This window comes from Oncorhynchus gorbuscha, linkage group LG21, assembly GCF_021184085.1.
Source record: "Oncorhynchus gorbuscha isolate QuinsamMale2020 ecotype Even-year linkage group LG21, OgorEven_v1.0, whole genome shotgun sequence".
NCBI classification, from domain to species: Eukaryota; Metazoa; Chordata; class Actinopteri; order Salmoniformes; family Salmonidae; genus Oncorhynchus; species Oncorhynchus gorbuscha.
In genome coordinates, this window is record NC_060193.1 from 42260427 (window position 1) to 42280323 (window position 19897).

At 43.4% G+C, this 19897-nt stretch overlaps 1 protein-coding gene across 2 annotated transcripts in view; it reads left to right on the forward strand.

Moving 5' to 3' along the window:
- The window catches only part of appa (amyloid beta (A4) precursor protein a), a 44336-nt gene that overhangs the window by 8488 nt on the left and 15951 nt on the right, over positions 1-19897 (forward strand). For both annotated transcript variants that reach the window (XM_046318326.1, XM_046318325.1), the window contains exons 2-3: positions 15562-15729; positions 19703-19832. In XM_046318326.1, the coding sequence (XP_046174282.1) occupies positions 15562-15729; positions 19703-19832 (298 nt within the window). The remainder of the gene's footprint in view (positions 1-15561; positions 15730-19702; positions 19833-19897) is intronic.

Below are 19897 nucleotides of genomic sequence, written 5' to 3' on the forward strand. Positions count from 1 at the left end.
TCAAAGGAAATACAAATGGTATAGAGAGAAATAGTCCTATAATAACAACCTAAAACTTCTTACCTGGGAATATTGAAGACTCATGTTAAAAGGACCCACCAGCTTTCATATGTTCTGAGCAAGGAACTTAAACGTTAGCTTTTTTACATGGCACATATTGCACTTTTACTTCAACACTTTGTGTTAGCATTATTTAAACCAAGTTGAACATGTTTCATTATTTATGAGGCTAAATTGATTGTATTCATGTATTGTATTCATGTATTATATTAAGTTAAAATAAGTGTTCTTTCAGTATTGTTGTCATTATTACAAACAAAAAACGTCTGATTTAATCGGGATCAGCTTTTTTTGGTCCTCCAATAATCGGTAACGGCGTTAAAAATCATAATCGGTCGACTTCTAGTACGGAGCTGCTAATTTATAATCCTTGTAACTGGAACTTCCATCAGGAGCTAGCCAGCAAACTAGCTACTAGTTTTTGTTAACCACGGCTAGCGGTTCTTGCTCCCCCCCCCCAGTCATCAGCCAGTCTTAGCTCGGACAACACCTGCCAGTGTCCACAACACGATATCAACCCAGAGCATATCGGACTTCTTCTCTCTGCCATATCACCGGATTCCTGACGCTCTGGATCATTAGACCGGGTCATTTACTCCGGATCATCGCAGCTAGCTAGCTGCTAACGCCTCTGTCCAGAAGCAAGCACCAGCTAGCCTTGAGCTAGGCCAATATACCAGCTAATTCTAGGGCTACAATACCTCCTTTGCCAATTGGTCTGGACCCTTTATTGTCGACATGGAGCCCTGCCGATCCATCACGACTGGACTGCCGACGGGCTCAACAGGCTATTCTGTTATGATGTTGCCGAAGAACCAGCTACTAGCCCCGATCCGTTAGCTTTCCTGAACGCTGTTCCCCCTGCTCGCCTAGCGTAGTAGTGACTACCGAACATCACCCTGGCTCACCTATTTCTGTAGAACCTTCAGTCCCGCTCAAAATGCCTTGGATAGCTTTTTCATCCCACACAGATGCGGCGACCTCACCTGGCTTAACTTGTCCCTCCAGAGACGAAACCTCTCGTCACTCAACGCCTAGGTTTATCTCCACTTTACTCACATCCTACCATACCCTTGTCTGTACATTATGCCTTGAATCTATTCTACTGCGCCCAGAAATCTGCTCCTTTTATTCTCTATCCCCAACGCACTAGACGACCGGCTCTTGTAGCCTTTAGCCGTACCCTTATCCTCCTCTTCCTCTGGTGATGTAGAGGTTAACCCAGGCCCAGTAGCCTCTTGTTCCACTCCTATTCCCCAGGCGCTATCATTTGTTGACTTCTGTAACTGTAAAAAGCCTTGGTTTCATGCATGTTAACATCAGAAGCCTCTTCCCTAAGTTTGTTTTATTCACTGCTTTAGCACACTCCGCCAACCCCGATGTCCTAGCCGTGTCTGAATCCTGGCTTAGGAAGGCCACCACAAATCCAGAAATTTCCATCCCCAACTACATTTTCCGCCAAGATAGAACTGCCAAAGGGGGTGGAGTTAGCGTGCAGAGTTCTGTCATTGCTATCCAGGTCTATGCCCAAACAGTTCGAGCTTTTACTTTTAACAATCCACCTTTCTAGAAATAAGTCTCTCACTGTTGCCGCTTGTTATAGACCTCCTCAGCCCCCAGCTGTGCCCCTGACACCATATGTGAATTAATTGCCGCCACCCCCTTCCGTTTATCTTCAGACTATGTACTGTTAGTTGACCAAAACTGGGATATGGTTAACAACCCAGCCGTCCTACAATTTTAAGCTAGATGCCCTCAATCTCTCTCAAATGATAATGGAACCTACCAGGTACAAACCTAAATCTGTAAACACGGACAACCTTATAGATATCATCCTGACCAACCTGCCCTCTAAATACACCTCTGCTGTCTTCAACCAGGATCTCAGTGATCATTGCCTGCGTCCGTAATGGGTCCGCAGTCAAACGGCCACAAAAAAGACTTCAGCGAGCAGGCCTTTCTAATCGACCTGGCCCGGGTATCCTGGAAGGATATTGACCTCATTCCGTCAGTAGCGGCTGCCTGGTTAATATTTACGTGCTTTCCTCACTATCTTAAATAAGCATGCACCATTCAAAAAATGTAGCAATAAGAACAGATATAGCCCTTGGTTCACTCCAGACCTTAATGCCCAAAAATATCATGTGGCGTACTGCATTAGCATCGAATAGCCCCCGCGATATGCAACTTTTCAGGGAAGTTAGGAACCAATATACACAGGCAGTTAGGCTAGTTTTTTTCTTTTCTTTCCTAACAGAAATTTGCATCCTGTAGCACAACCTCTCCAAAATATCTGGGACACTGTAAAGTCCATGGAGAATAAGAGCACCTCCCAACTGCCCACTGCACTGAAGCTAGGAATCCCTGTCAACACCGGTAATCTACGATAATCGAGAATTTCAATAATAATTTTTCTACGGCTGGCCATGGCTTTCCTCCTAGCTACCTCTACCCGGTCAACAGCTCTGATATCTGCACTCCCCACTTGCCCAAGCCTCTCAATTTCTCCTTCACCCAAATCCAGGTAGCTGAAGCTCTGAAAGCGATGCAAAACCTGCAACCCTACAAATCAGCTGGGCTAGACAATCTGACCCTCTTTTCTAAAAAAGACTGTAATAGTTGCAACCCCTATTTACTAGCCTGTTCAACGTCTTTCATATCACTAAAGATTGGAAAGCTGCGCGGTCAACACATATATGGGCATTCACACACTAGGGATGTTCCCGACAGGAAAAAATGTTGGGTCGATTTACGTCATCTATTCTTTCATATATATTTATTTATTTATTTATTTATTTATTTATTTATTTATTTATTTATTTATTTATTTATTTATTTATTTATTTATTTATTTATTTATTTATTTATTTATTAAAACCCATACGGTTCTCATATATATATATATGAGAACCGTATGGGTTTTAATAAAATCAAATATATGCATTGAGCTTGTCTGATGCTTTAATATACTTTTAAAAAAATTGATGAACTTCTATATGTAAAAATAGCATAAAGCCAACAAATGAAAATATTGCAGCCTGCGGGTAGAAAATATCCTGATCAAAATAAATATCCTATGAATCACATTGGCTACGCATGGCCCAACTGCAACTATCTTGAAATGTATCAACTATTAACTTGGATCCAGCCCGAAGCTTGACTTGCAACATTGTATAAAATATTCTGGGCTCTGTTTCCCACACCAGTGAGCTCTGGACACACACAGCTATAGGCTATTTGGCAAGGGTTAAGGAGCAGTCCTTGACTTGGGCAGGAGCTGAGTACAGACGCCTCAAATGTTCTACTGCTTGAGCTTCTATTCCTCTTGTGGAGCTATTGCATCTACATATAAACAGTAAATATTCCTTTGTGGAGATGGTTGTCTTTCTGGAATGTTCTCCCATCTCTGCATCACTCCACCAATCAGGCCTTTATGGTGCAGTGGCCAGATGGAAGCCACTCTTCAGTAAAAGGCACATGACAGCCTGCTTGCAATTTGCCAAAAGGCACCTAGAGACTCTCAGACCATGAGAAACAAGATTCTCTGGTCTGATGAATCCAAGATGGTTTGGCCTGAATGCAAAGTGTCACGTCAGGAGGAAACCTAACACCATCCCTACAGTGACTCATTGTGGTGGAAGCATCATGTTGTGGGGATATTTTTCAGGGACTGGGAGATTAGTCAGGATCTGCTCAGGACCTCGGACTGGGGCGAAGGTTCACCTTCCCAACAGGACAATGACACCAGGTACACAGCCAGGACAACGCAGGAGTGGCTTTGGGCCATGTCTCAGAATGTTCTTGAATGGCCCAACCAGACCCCAGACTTGAATCTGAACGATCATCTCTGGAGAGGCCTGAAAATAGCTGTGCAGCAACGCTCCCCATCCAACCTGACAGCGCTTGAGTATCTGCAGAGAAGAATTGGAGAAACACCCCAAATACATGTGTTCAAAGCTTGTAGCGTCACCCTAGAAGACTCGAGGCTGTAGTTGCTGCCTAAGGTGCTTCAACAAATTACGGAGTAAAGAGTCTGAATACTTATTTAAATGTGATTTTTATAAATTAGAGAACTTGTTTTTGCTTTGTCATTATTGGGTAGTGTGTGTAGATTGAGGGGAAAAAACAATTTGATCAATTTCAGAATAAGGCTGTAACGTATCAAAAATGTGAAAGTCCATGGGTCTGAATACAGTTTTAAATCTTTAAACTCAGACTTGGACCACACCCTCCCCACCGACTAGCAGACAGGGGAAGCAGAATAGGGATTGCTTTGAAACGCTTGCAGTTAGCCACTGATTCTTTCCAAATCAGTCATTGTTGAATTTGCAAATTAATATAATTAAAAAAAAAATACATTTTTTACTTTTTGTGTAGTGTTTATGTCCATTAGCTGCTGAGCACCGATACGTTTTTATCAATTTCTCTTCATTTGACAGGAATTGAAAACGTTTTGACAGCAGATTGTCGACCTAATTCATGACTGCTTGCTAGTTAAGATTTTGAAACTTTAATGTTGACATGATCAGTCCAATCAAAGCTATGGTAGATATGTGATGTCATTTTATCTTTGGCCTTGAGCATTCTTGGATGGGCACTTCTAATGTAAATCAATGGCAGCACCCAAAGTGTGTGAACTGCTTAGCTCTCCCTTGGATTCGGATACAAATGGAAACGGGATGCTCCCAAGCTCAATTCTTAGTCTCATAGGGTCTGAATAATTATTTACATCAGGTATTTCTGTTTTGTTATTGGCAAAAATGTCTAAAAACCTGTTCGCTTTGATTATGGGGTATTGTGTGTAGATTGTTACAACCTTGTTCTAAAATTGGTTAAATAGCAATGGGGAAAAGGTCAAGGGGTCTGAATACTTGCACTGTGTGAATATATACGCGCACATGCAGTACCAGTCAAAAGCCGTCATTCAAGGGTTTTTCTTTATTTTTGTATATGAAATAACACATGTAATCATGTAGCTTTGCACACAATTGACGTTCAATCAACTTCACCTGGAATGCTTTTCCAACAGTCTTGAAGGAGTTCCCACATATGACACCTTGTTGGCTGCTTTTCCTTGACTCTGTGGTCCAACTCATCCCAAACCATCTCAATTGGGTTGAGGTCGAGTGATCTGATGCAGCACTCAATCACCCCCCTCCTTGGTCAAATAGCCCTCACACAGCCTGGAGGTGTGTTGGGTCATTGTCCTGTTGAAAAACAAATGATAGTACAATTAAGTGCAAACCAGATGGGATGGCGTATCGCTGCAGAATACTGTGGTAGCCATGCTGGTTAAGTGTGCCTTGAATTCTAAACAAATCACAGACCATGTTACAAGCAAAGCACCATCACACCACCTCCATGCTTCACTTTGGGAAACACGCACGCGGAGATCTTCCGTTCACCTACTCTGCATCTCACAAAGACTCAGCGGTTGGAACCAGAAATCTCAAATTTGGACTCATCAAACCAAAGGACACATTTCCATCGGTCTAATGTCCATTGCTTTTGTTTCTTGGCCCAAGCAAGTCTATTCTTCTTATTGGTGTCCTTTAGTAGTGGTTTCTTTGCAGCAATTCGGCCATGAAGGCCTGATTTCACGCAGTCTCCTCTGAAGTTGATGTTGTGATGTCTGTTACTTGATCTCTGAAGCATTTATTTGGTCTGCAATTTCTGTGGCTGGTAACTCTAATGAACTTATCCTCTGCAGCGGAAATAACGCCAGGTCTTCCTTTCCTGTGGCGGTCCTCATGAGTGCCAGTTTCATCATAGAGCTTGATGGGTTTTTGCGACTGCACTGTAATGGACTGTCGTTTCTCTTAGCCCTATTTAGTAAAATATATAAGCAATCTTCTGTATACCACCCCTACCATGTCACAACACAACTGATTGGCTCAAATGCATTAAGAAGAAAATTCCACAAATTTCTACCAAGGCACACCTGTTAATTGAAATGCATTCCAGATGACTACCTCACAAAGTTTGTTGAGAGAATGTCAAGCGTGTGCAAAGGGTGGCTACTTTGAACAATATCAAATGTAAAATGTATTTTGATTTGTTTAGGACTTTTTTGTTTACTACAGGATTTCCATGGTTTTTTTTCATCGTTTTGATGTCTTCACTATTCTACATAAATAAAAACCTTGAATGAGTAGGTGTCTCCAAACCTTTAACTGTTATTAATATATATACACACACACAGAGTAGGCTGTCATTGTAAATAAGAATTTGTTCTTAACTAACACATTTTGTTATGCCTAGTTTTTTAAATATTTTTATACGGTGCATTCGGAAAGTATTCAGACCCCTGACTTTTTCCACATTTTGTTATGTTACAGCCAGTCTTATTGCTTGACAATGAGGTTGTCAACTGTCATCATAGGGACACAGTAGCACATCTCGACCAGATGGGAAAAGACATCATCGTCATGGCCACGGCAACCAGTCTTCCGTTCCGGGTGCAGGGTGTAATTGGAATGTTGGCAGGCAGGGTGTGAGGGGAAACGAAGGGCTGACTGCCCTCTAATCACTAACACACTCCCACACCCAACCTACCCGAGGATCCGGTCCCAGAACCTAGCACCGATAGCATTACAAACACACACACACCCCAAAGACCAAGCACATGTACCATTTTCCCATAGCGTCCAACCTGTATTCCAAACAGAACAAGGGTCTGTCCTCCAGGGCAGTGGTGGAAAAAGTACTAACTTGAGTGACAGTAAAAATACCTTAATAGAACATGACTAAAGTGAAAGTCACACAGTGAGATACTATTTGAGTAAATGTAAAAGTATTTTAAGGTACTTAAGAAAAGTGGTGGGAAAAGTACAATTGTCAGACTTGAGTAAAAGTAAACGCTATTCATCAAAATTCCTTATTGTGCAAACCAGAGAGCACAATTTTTTTATATATAAAAAAAATCCTTTTGATTTGACACCCAGGGGAACACTCAACATTCAGACACAATTTACATACGCAATATGTGTTTAGTATCCACCAGATCAGAGGCAGTAGGGATGATGGGTGCCTGAATTGGACCATATTGCTCTTGTGCCTGAGCATTTGAAATGTAATGAGTTCTTTTGGGTGTCAGGCAAAATGGGTGTTAAGTACATATTTTCTTTAGGAATGTAGTGGAGTATATTAAAAGTAGTCAAAAGAAATGCATACACCCAATTTTTCAGTTTTTGATTTGTTAAAGTTTGAAATATCCAATAAATGTCGTTCCACTTCATGATTGTGTCCCACTTGTTGATTCTTCACAAAAAAATACAGTTTTATATCTTTGTTTGAAGCCTGAAATGTGGCAAAAGGTCGCAAAGTTCAAGGGGGCCGAATACTTTCGCAAGGCACTGTGTGTGTATCTATCTATGAAAACTACTTAAGTAGTATTTTTATTTGTTTGTATGTCAGACTGACTGTTTTTATACAAGGCCTCTGGCTATTTCTCTTTCCTCCCCAGTCATTGTTGATGTGCCTGTCTACTCAGTATCTGTCATTCTTATCGATCTGTTTATGGTCTGTCTCTATACGGCCTGGCTGCATCTCAAATGGCATCCTATTCCCTTTAGAGTGCACAACTGTTAACCAGAGCACATTTCAAACACAGCCAGGGACCTAGACAGACCACAGTGTTGTACTAGTAGTGCACTACATGGGGAATAGGGTGCCATTTCGGACACACCCGGTGTCTCTGGTGGGTAGAGACGGGCAGAGGACACTCTCCAGACTCCCGGGTCCATACACTCTCCAGACATAATGGCTGATCTCGGATGACACTCGCTCCGCCAGAGGGTCTCCCTAGGTCTGAAGCTGATCCCAGATCCCAGTGGCAGGCCTGGGACACTCGGATAACACCACGGCAACAGAGCCACAATTAATGCCGCCCCGGGATTGTGGGACTGGTTCACAGAACAGGGCCCGGGAGGATTAAATCAATGTGTGTTTGATATTATACACTTGTTCTTCGGTGTGTGTTCGCGTTTATGTACGCCACAACACGTGCGGGTGTGCATGTGCGTTTTCGTGCTAATAAAATGACAAAGCCGAGGATGGACAAGCCGGAAGGATTATAACCCCTGGTCAAAACCCACGAGATCCCCATGCAAACCAATGGGAAGCATCCTATACCCATTGGTCGAGCTAGAGGAATGGTCAGTGACCCACCAATAATAGCACATTGACACATTCTCACTGGACAATAGGTACCAGCAAGGTTTTCTGTTTAACCAAACGAGTCAATACTGACACAATGACTGTGGCTCCTAGATACAATATGGAGCAAAGATAATGTGTGCTTAAAGATGTGTGATAGAGACCTGGTATGTTTTGTCTGGTTTCAGTATAGGTCACTGGACGAGGTCACCCGACTGAAATGAGGTCATGATTCAATTCAAATAACTTTGTCCTGTGTAGGGCTAACCCCATTTTTAGTCGACTGGTGGGATTGTTTGGTTGGTAGGCTGTTGGTTGACCGATACTGTTTTTACTCTGAGTTTAAAAAATATATATTTATTGCACTTCTTTGACACCTTTCTCAGTGGACTAATCCATTGCGGAGGCCAGGGGATTGCACACGAGTAGTACATTTACCATGAACTCCCATTTCTAATCGACAATGTTTGTTTGGTTACCGTCATTTCGGTTAATGCAATATACCCAGGTCTGCTTCCCTTACACACTATCATAGAAAAACAATCAACGTGGCTTCTTGTCTCTGTATGTCGACCGTACGTTCCTACTAGTACCAGCAACCAGCTGGCTAGGCACAGTCCAGAGATTATGCGTGGGTATAGGATTGTCTGACTTTATTTTCAGAAACGGACACTGTCTGTTTCATGGCCCACTTTCAGGATGAGGCAAATCTTCCCTGTTTTCAGGCGGTGGCTGGCTCTATTGTAATGCGTGTTCCAGTTTCCATGGCTTCAACTTTTTGCCGGTGGAGATGTGCAACTGGGATCACTAACCAATGCAGTGCACCAGCGCCAAAGGTGTGATTGATGAGAGCAGTCTCCCATGTGCTGTGCTAGTAAGGCTAGTACCAGCAGTACCAAGCATTGGATTAAGGTAGATTTACATGGGACTACTGTCATTTATATGTGAATTAGACTTAGGCATACGACCAGACATCTCCTTTCTGCCCGATTCTCCCAGAGAATTGCCCGATGTGCTATCACTTTACATTTGTGCCGCGGTTGACCATTAATTGCACAGGTATAAATTGTTTGTTTGCCGTTTGGGGGGAAAACTCTTGATGTTGTGAGCTGGGACTGTTATTCCTGCATTTCCCTAAATGAAGCTTAAATCAACTGTTAGCCTTTTACTGTGTGCTTACGACAACAGTACATAGGTCTGTGTTACCTCCAATATGGTCTTTGATGGGGTACTTTACATGCAATATATATTTCGAGTGTGCGGTAGTGAGACACCGGTGTCTTGTGACAGCAGCAGGAGGGTACCATGGGTGATATCATTGTGGATTGGGCCCTCTGGGATATCTCGGGCCAGGCAGCTCAGCGTAATCCTCCACCCAGCTTACTGTCGGCAGGCTGGCAAGCCGATAGATGAGATTGCAATGCTGGCGATGGATGAGAGTGGGCAGACGCAGGCGATGGAGCAGGTGGCTCAGGGAAAGCCCTGTCTCCTCATGTCCACTACTCCTCTGTTCTATTATTTGCTTTCTCCTCTTGTCTTTCTCTCGCTCATATGTTTTGAACCCTGCAGCTAGGAAAACCGTTAACCATTACTGTTCTACCTCTCCTGACTGGTTTGTGATCCAGGGTGAAGTTTTCCCAAGGTACATATCTAGGATCTGCTTTCCCTCCCCCAATCCTAACCTTAAACTTTTGGGTCAGCTTTGTATCTCCTGCAATAAGATCAGGGTCTAAGGGCAACTTCACCATACTCCAGTGGTGCTCAAAGTTAATGCACCTTACGTACATCACCTTACTTGAACCTCCTACGCACAAAGCCTCATTGTCCATTTAAATCCCGCCCTCTTTCGTCTCACGCTTTGTTGCTTTCTCTCTCGCCCTTTCTAACCTTTCCATTCCAAACAGTCTGATTTATAAGGCTGCAGTGGGATTTGGCTGCCCCCCCCCCTACCAACTGTTTGCAGAGGGATGGAGAAGAGAGGGGAGGGGGATGGAGAATAGAGGAAGGACATGATTTACAAGGCAAACAGATGAGGTGATTTTGAATACTGGAAAAGTGTTTAGAGAGTGTGAGGGAGTGTTCACACATCAGAATAGCGGGTAGGTCTAAAAGCAATATAGGGATTGCTCCACCTAGGCCCCGGTTTCAATTTCTTCACATTAAGAAAAAATCTAAGTGATGGGGGGGGGGGGGCGACGACATGGAACTGGGTCAAATTTCAAACACGTTCTAAAGTCCTTTATACATCAGAAGTTGTCACAAAGTGGAATTGGGTCATCGTGGTCTTTCTATAACAACCTTTTTCACACTATTGTCAACCTGAACTGTGCTCTTTTGGCTTGCTTTCCAGTGAGTACTGACTGGGACGATGGCCAGCCTGCTTTTGTTACGAACTGCTTCTTGCCAGCATGGTTTGAGTGGGGCATGGCAAGCTAACTATGCCTATATTCACTTTGGGCTGGAAACGGATATGTTAAGGGGTCTGCTCAGCTCGCTTTTAGTGACTGGACCTAGCCTCGTGAAAAGAAAATATCCAAGCAATATGGTTTGGGTTGAGATGATAATGTGGGTATAGGAGCATCATGTGTTATCTGACCCGATCTACAGGGTTCTCCAACTCCAATCATTTGGTGTGCAGACTTTTGATCCAGCCCTGCAGTAATGCACATTATTCAATTATTAAACTAAAGGTTCTCTCTGGACCGGAATTAGCTGGATCAAAAGTTGGAGAACCAGTGTTCTACATCATTGATTTCTTGTAGAGCAGAACTAACACTCTGATCTTGCACACACATCACAAGGGAGGTGTACCTTTCCACTAGTGTAAATATACAGAGGAAAATGACATGACTGACAAGCTGATGTTTCAGCTAACTGCAGATCTACCCACTGGGGAAAGACATCAGTTCAACGGCTAGTTTTGAATGACTTTTGATCAAGTTCAATGTGAAATCAGCAGAAATGTTAACCATGAAAATGGATTTAGTTTTAAAGTTGAGTGAAGACGACAATTTCCCCAAAACCTTTTACGCTGATGACTTTTTGCAAATTTAATCAGTTTTCCATGTTAATTCGAAGTCATCACATTTTCTGGTTGAAATGACACGGAACCACATTGATTTAAGTTCTTATGGGCAGGTGGGACGGTAGCGTCCCACCTGGCCAACATCCGGTGAAATTGCAGAGCGCAAAATTCAAAAATACCAAATTCAAATATTTAACATTCTTGAAAATGTGTGTTATACATCCAAATAAAACGTTACTTCTTGTTAATCCAGCCCCTGTCCGATTTCAAAAGGGCTTTACGGCGAGAGCAAACCATGCGATTACCTTAGAACAGCGCCCCGCATACAAACACATAAAAATCATATTTCAACCAGGCAGGTGTGCCACAAAAGTCAGAAATAGCGATATAATTCATGCCTTACCTTTGAAGATCTTTTATTGACACTCCAATGTCCCAGAAACATCACAAATGGTCCTTTTCTTCGATAATGTCCTATGTCCCAAAAATGTCCATTTATTTGGCGCATTTGATTCAGAAATACGCCGGTCTCAACTCGCCCAACATGCTGTCAAGGTATCTAATAATATACCTGTTAACTTGGTCCAAACATTTCAAACAACGTTCCTAAACCAACCTCAACCAATGTAAATAATCGATCAAATTTAAGACTGAATAAACTGTTTCCAATACCGGATAAACAAGCATGGGAAACAGTATTTAAACCCTTTACAATGAAGATCTGTGAAGTTATTTGGATTTTTACGAATGATCTTTGAAAGACAGGGTCCAAAAAAGAGACGTTTCTTTATTTGTGTGTGTGTGTGTGTGTGATTTGAGAGAGCCATGTGTGCCAAGCTGTCAAGGCAAAGGGTGGCTACTTTGAAGAATCTCAAATGTAAAATATATTTTGAGTTTAAAAAATTGAATACATGATTCCATATGTATTATTTCACTATTAGAAAACAGTAAAAAAAAAAAAAAAAAAAACCTTGAATGAGTGTCAACTTTTGACTGGTACTGTGTAAATATGTATTTAAAAAAAAATATGTATTTTTTTGCTACTCAACAAAAGAACATCTTGGTTCACTGACAGCCTATCGGCCAAACAATTGACTAGTTGACTGGGGTCAGTTCTACAGTGTTCAATGACTATATAGAGCAGCAGTCTCTAAGGTGCAAGGTTGAGTACCGGATGGTAGCCGGCTAGTAACACTGACTAAAGCTCAATGTAGAGTACTGGGCGGAAGCTTAAGTGACTATTTAAATGTCTGAAGACCTGGAAATAGAAGCTGTTTTTCAGTCTCTCGGTTGTAGATGATAGCAGGGGGAACAGGCCATGTAGCTGAGGTCCTGACTCCTTGCTGATCTTCTTGGCCTTCCTGTGACACCGGGTGCCGTAGATGTCCTGGAGGGCAGGCAGTGTGGCTCTGGGGATGCGTTGGGCTGAACACACTACCCTCTGGAGAGCCCTATGGTTGCAGACAGTGCAATTGCTATACCAGGTGGTGATACAGCCTGATCGGATACTCTCAATGGTGCATCTGTAGAAGTTTGTGGTTGAAGAGGCACTTGCTCCTTTTTCACCACACTGTCTGTGAATGGACAATTTCAGCTTGTCAGTGACGTGCACGCCAAGGAACTTAAAGCTTTTCACCTTCTCTACTGCAGACCAGTGGTTTTGGATGGGGTGTTCTCTCTCTGCTGCCCACAATCAGCGCCTTCATTTTGTTGAGGGTATTTTCCTGGCACCACTCCCCTAGGGCCCTCTCCTCCCTGTAGGCTGTCTTGTCCATTTTGGTAATCAGGCCTGCCACTTTTGTCTGCAAACTTGATGATTAAGTTGGGAGATGCGCATTGCCATTTTATCATGTGTGAACAAGGGGGTACAGGAGGGGGCTGAGCACGCACCCTTGTGGGAGGTGTTGTTGCCTACCTTCACCACCTGGGGTCATGCCATCTGGAACATGTCAACACAAAGCTGACTAGGGTCATGATGATTTTGCACCAAACCAAAAATTGACAAACGCAGAATGACTTCTTGAAGTTGTCCAGTAAGAAACACTCATTGTCGTTTTCTGTTGCAAAAAGTGGAAAAAGTGGAGGCCAAGTGGAGGCCAACCACCCTGTTTTGGAGTAGTTGAAAGGTCTATTTCCTTACTTAAAAAGTGGAGGTACTGGCTATTGTACCAGGGGACGTCTCCTAAGCTAATGATATGCTAACTTCAATTATTACCCCGGTTTCGCGGGGGTGCGTGCTATGTCACTACTTATAACTACAAGTTAAGTATAAATACAATAAATCTAAGATGTGTCAAATGTTATCCGGGTTTGATAGCTAAGGGGCTAGATGTCAAGATCAAGCTTCTTGGTTACGGCAGACATTCAATCCCCTCCTGGAGAGAGGTCCCTGTTACCTAAATGGTTTTGTGGGTTGCATTTTTTGGAGAGAGAAATTATAGCGCCCCTTGTATGCCCATTGGTACTGTATGCACTGGTATGGTACAGAAACGGTATGACTGGAAATCTAGATACCGCACTTTGACCTCTACGGATGTAAAAAGGCTTTATAAATACATTTGATTGATAGAAGACACTAACACAAGTGATTTCACCTCTTTTTTCCACTGTGTCTATGTGCATGAGGGATTTACAGATTTGCTTGGCGCTAGGGCATGTGGCCTAACAGGTTTGCTTGAAGGACATGAACTTCTTTAGGCGACACATCCGTCCCTCAGAACTACACTGCAATCTGATCTGTCTGTCTGTGTGTGTACACGTGCATGCCAGAATGTGTGCATGCATGCACAGTGCACGAATGGGCGTGTGCGTGTGCATATGAATGGGCGCGTGCATATGAATGGGCATGTGCATATGAATGGGCGTGTGTGCGTGCATATGAATGGGCGTGGGTGTGTGTCTGAATGTGCGTGCACTGTCTGTGTGTGTGGATAAGGATTACATTGTGCATTAGCTCGGAAAAGAATCAAGTCCATTCACAGTATGTTTTCCTCTACTTCACAAACATTTGTTTTGCAGCCAAACCACTAACAAGATTATATAAAAACACAATGCAATCAGTCTCTTTCTCTCCTCTTGTTCTCTCTCTCTTCTCCCTCGTTCCCTAGTACAATGCTGTCTTTCAGTCTTTTGTTTGTCCCCACCTTCCTCCTTATAGGATTCTCATTACAAGACCCCTTTACGTAGTAGCAATGGACACGCATGCGTGCGCACACAAACATACTCGCAGAGATAGATGTACACACATCAATGGAGTTACATAATATAATTAGTACACGTGAATAGGCATTGGATGGACAACAAAGGGGCGCGCACACACGTGAGCCAAGCATGCATGCATACCCCTTGGCAGGCTGGCAAACTACAGTACATGTTCTTTCTCAGTGCTGCCACCTGTAGGATATCGAGGATACGTGCGTGGTGTACGCAGTCCAATGTGCGTGCCTGTGTGTGTAAAAGCTTTAGATTGGGGAGGTTTCATAAGAGACTGCGATGGTGCTGTGGGTTTTTCAATCACAATTCGGTAGGAAAGTCTACACTAGCAATTATTTTCTCTCGCCATCAAAGATCGTCAAAGAAAGCCTGTCTTTTTGCCATTGATGGGTGTAGTGTGAATTTGCCCCTAGGATGCTGATCTTTGGTTCAGTTTTGTATTTCCCACACAAATCTTAAAGTTTAGGATTGGGGGAGGGAAAGCTGATCCTAGACCTGTACTGAGGGGAAACCTCACACCGGAGCCTCATTGATGTAATAAGTTGATGACTGAAATGCCACCCAAACTCTAATCTGTGCATCTATCCCATCTATTGGGCACTGGTCAAAAGTAGTTTACGAATAAAGGGTCTATCTTTTCCCCCGCTTACACCTCTTTGTTCTCCTCTTATTCCTGCCTCCCACTTTTATTTTCTTGAATCATTACCCGTTCTCTCCCTTCTTACACATTTTCAGTTTTTCTCCAATCTTCCATCACTCCATTCCTTCTCCACATCATTCTGACATTTATGAAAAATGTATTTTTAAACATTCTTTGTATTATATTGTTCTGTGTCATGTATTGCCAATTCTTTGTGGGGCATGTTTTAGAAACTGCTGCCATCTTGAACAAGTCTCCCTGGCAAACAACAATGACAGCAAACTGTATAAATAAAAGCTAAATGAAAGGAAGCTAATTTCGTAAAATGTTGTATCAAATATTTTCTGCTGGACATTTGGATTTCTCACTTCTCGCATATGCCTACCGAATACCACGGAACGAGAGTAAATGAACAATTCTCTTTTTGTCTCTCCATCCCTCCACTTCTCCCTCCCTCCCTCTCAAGGTGCCGACAGATGGTGGGATGGGCCTGCTGGCGGAGCCCCAGGTGGCCATGTTCTGTGGGAAGCTCAACATGCATGTGGATGTCCAGAGTGGCAAATGGGAGTCAGACCCCTCCGGCACCAAGAGCTGTATCGGCACCAAGGAGGGCATCCTGCAGTACTGTCAGGAGGTATGGAGATTGGGGTCGGATATGATACAATAACTTAATATAAACTCCCGGTCAAAAGTTTTAGAACGTTTACTCATTCAAGTGTTTTCCTTTTTATATATATTTTTCTTTATTCTACATTGTAGAATAATAGTGAAGACATCAAAACAATGAAATAACACATGGAATCATGTAGTTACCAAAAAAACTGAATATATTTGAGGTTCTTCACTCTTCTTCTTGGTAAAATAGCCCGTATACAGCCTAGAGGTGTGTTGGGTCATTTGTCCTGTTGATAAACAAATGATAGTCCCACTAAGCCCAAACAATGTGGGATGGCGTATTGCTGCAGGAACCAAAAATCTCCCATTTGGACTCCAGACCAAAGGACAAATGTCCAATGTCCATTGCTCATGTTTCTTGGCCCAAGCAAGGCTCTTCTTATTGGTTTCCTTTAGTAGTGGTTTCTTTGCAGCAATTCGACCATCAAGACCTGATTCATGCAGTCTCCTCTGAACAGTTGATGTTGATGTGTCTGTTACTTGAACTCTGAAGCATTTATTTGGGTTGCAATCTGAGGTTCAGTTAATTGCCAATTTCTGACACTGGTAACTCTAATGATCTTATCCTCTACAGCAGAGGTAACCCTGGGTCTTCCATTCCTGTGGAGGTCCTCATGAGAGCCAGTTTCATCATAGCAATTGATGGTTATTGCAACTCACATTTTCCGTATAGAGTGACCTTCATGTCTTAAAGTAATGATGGACTGTCATTTCTCTTTGCTTATCTGAGCTGTTCTTCCCAAAATATGGACTTGGCCCTATTTGGTAAAATATTACATTTACATTTAACATTTAAGTCATTTAGCAGACGCTCTTATCCAGAGCGACTTACAAATTGGTGCATTCACCTTATGACATCCAGTGGAACAACCACTTTACAATAGTGCATCTAAATATTTTAAGGGGGGAGGGGGTGAGAAGGATTACTTTATCCTATCCTAGGTATTCCTTAAAGAGGTGGGGTTTCAAGTGTCTCCGGAAGGTGGTGATTGACTCCGCTGTCCTGGCGTCGTGAGGGAGTTTGTTCCACCATTGGGGAGCCAGAGCAGCGAACAGTTTTGACTGAGCTGAGCGGGAACTGTACTTCCTCAGTGGTAGGGAGGCGAGCAGGCCAGAGGTGGATGAACGCAGTGCCCTTATTTGGGTGTAGGGCCTGATCAGAGCCTGGAGGTACTGAGGTGCCGTTCCCCTCACAGCTTAGGCAAGCACCATGGTCTTGTAGCGGAAGCTTCAACTGGAAGCCAGTGGAGAGAGCGGAGGAGCGGGGTGACGTGAGAGAACTTGGGAAGGTTGAACACTAGACGGGCTGCGGCGTTCTGGATGAGTTGTAGGGGTTTAATGGCACAGGCAGGGAGCCCAGCCAACAGCGAGTTGCAGTAATCCAGACGGGAGATGACAAGTGCCTGGATTAGGACCTGCGCCGCTTCCTGTGTGAGGCAGGGTCGTACTCTGCGGATGTTGTAGAGCATGAACCTTGATGTTAGTTGAGAACGACAGTTTGTTGTCCAGGATCACGCCAAGGTTCTTAGCGCTCTGGGAGGAGGACACAAAGTTGTCAACCGTGATGGCGAGATCATGGAACGGGCAGTCCTTCCCCGGGAGGAAGAGCAGCTCCGTCTTGCCGAAGTTCAGCTTGAGGTGGTGATCCGTCATCCACACTGATATGTCTGCCAGACATGCAGAGAGCCACCTGGTCATCAGAAGGGGGAAAGGAGAAGATTAATTGTGTTCGTCTGCATAGCAATGATAGGAGAGACCATGTGAGGTTATGACAGAGCCAAGTGACTTGGTGTATAGCGAGAATAGGAGAGGGCCTAGAACAGAGCCCTGGGGGACACCAGTGGTGAGAGCGCGTGGTGAGGAGACAGATTCTCGCCACGCCACCTGGTAGGAGCGACCTACCAAAATATATAAATATATAAATATATCTTCTGTATACCCCCACACCCCTTGTAATAACAACGGATTTGCTCAAATGCATGAAGGAAAGAAATTCCACAAATTAATTCAAGGCACACCTGTTAATTGAAATGCATTCCAGGTGACTACCTCATGAAGCTGGTTGTGAGAATGCCAAGAGTGCAAGGCAAAGAGTAGGGATTATTGTTTTTTTGGTTACTACTTGATTCCATTTATTATTTCATAGTTTTGATTTCTTCACTATTATTCTACAATGTAGAAAATATATATTTTTTAAATACAGAAAAACCCTTGAATGAGTAGGTGTTTTAAAACTTTTGATTGGTAGTGTATAATATAATGTATTCCATTTAGCAGACACTTTTATCTAAAGGTGACTTAGTCATGTGTGCATACATCTTAACACATACCCATAGACTTCCATTCATTGCGCTACATGCTAGTCAGCATTAGCTTGCGAAACTACCTCTAACTTCCTGCATACTGGACACAGAGACAACATGTTATTCACAAGTTCATCTGACTCTGGAGAAGTAAAGTGGCCTCATTGGCAAAATCCCGAAGTGATGTGCTCGGCCAGTAACCTAAAAGGTCGCTACTTCGAATCCCTGAGCCGACTTTGTGAAAAATCTAACGTGCCCTTGAGCAAAGCACTTAACACTAATTTCTCCGGGGTCGCCATCAGCAATGGCTTATTCGCCAAGTGTGTCCCGGGGAGTGGGATATGCATAACTCATTTTCAATTCACATATGCGTATAATACACACTTGCAAATGTATGAAATAGGACAAATGAAAGCACCCACATTATTATTTTTATTATTATTATTAGTAGTAGTATTCTGCCGTTGCAAGCATTATGCTCTACCAACTAAGCTACCGAGGACCTACTATGTCCATAGACATGGAAATTAAATTTTGTTAGGTCACCGTACTAAATACACATTTACGTAATTTAGCAGACGCTCCTAACCAGAGCGACTTACAATAGTGAGTGCATACATTTTCATATTTGTTCGTACTAGTTCCTCGTGGGAATCAAACCCACAACCCTGGTGTTGCAAGTGCCATGCTCTACCAACTAAGCCACATGGGACCTATACACAATATACACAAAATACACTATAAAACAACCACATGCAATGCAAAAATACTGCAAAGTGAGAACACACATGGGGGAGAAGGGACAGGGAGGGGACTGAGAGGGATGCATCCAAATGTATCGGCATCCTGCAGTTCTGGTAGGAGGAGAGAGGGGAAGTAGAAATGGGTCTTTGGCATCAACCAGGACTGCCCGGAGGTGGGAGAGGAAGGGGGGATAGATGGGGACGAGAGATGTGAATCAAGAGCTACATATTGCGAGGAGCTAGGCGGGAGGGAAGGTGGTAGAGTTGGGGGGGCGCTGGAGGATAAAGAGCCAAATCGTCACCCTGCAATATTGCTGAGGGGGGGGATTCAAGGTCAATAAATGTATTTCATTTACATGGCACAATGCAGTTGAACTCTGAATTTTATGATAAACTAAAGGGAGGGAGAGAAAGAAACAACCGAAAGGCATGTGCGTAGAGAGGAGTTGGAGTGTAGTGCTGTTAAAATGAAGATTGAGAAGAATTGGGTCAGGGAAACGGTGGATAAATGATAAACCAATTGAAAGGTAGGAAAGGAGGGGTGGAGTGAGTTAGTCAAGTAATTGGATGAGAGGCGCAAAACAAGTAATACTTGGAGAAGTGGATTAGAGGAGAACTGAGAACAATTAAGAGGGAGAGGGGGATATGGAGAGAAGGGGGAGTAAAAAAAAAGGGCTTTGACCGGATGGTAGGGACGGATGGGAGGATGTGGACGAACAGTGATTGGGAGAGAGCGGAAAAGAGTGTTTACCCTCCTGTGAACGGATGCTGGGACTGATGGGTGATGTGGGAGAGGGAGAGATAAATCATAGATAGAAAATGGGATGGGGGGGGTGAAAAGAGATGATGATGATGATAGACAGACTCCGTGTTTCTTCTCTCCCAGGTATACCCTGAGCTGCAGATCACCAACGTGGTGGAGGCCAACCAGCCAGTCAGCGTCCAGAACTGGTGCAAGAAGGGCCGCAAGCAGTGCCGCAGTCACCTGCACATCGTGGTGCCCTACCGATGCCTAGGTACAAATGCACTGTGTGGGGAGGCTTGAGTGTGTGGGTGGGGTTCACTGTGTGTAGGGGGGAAA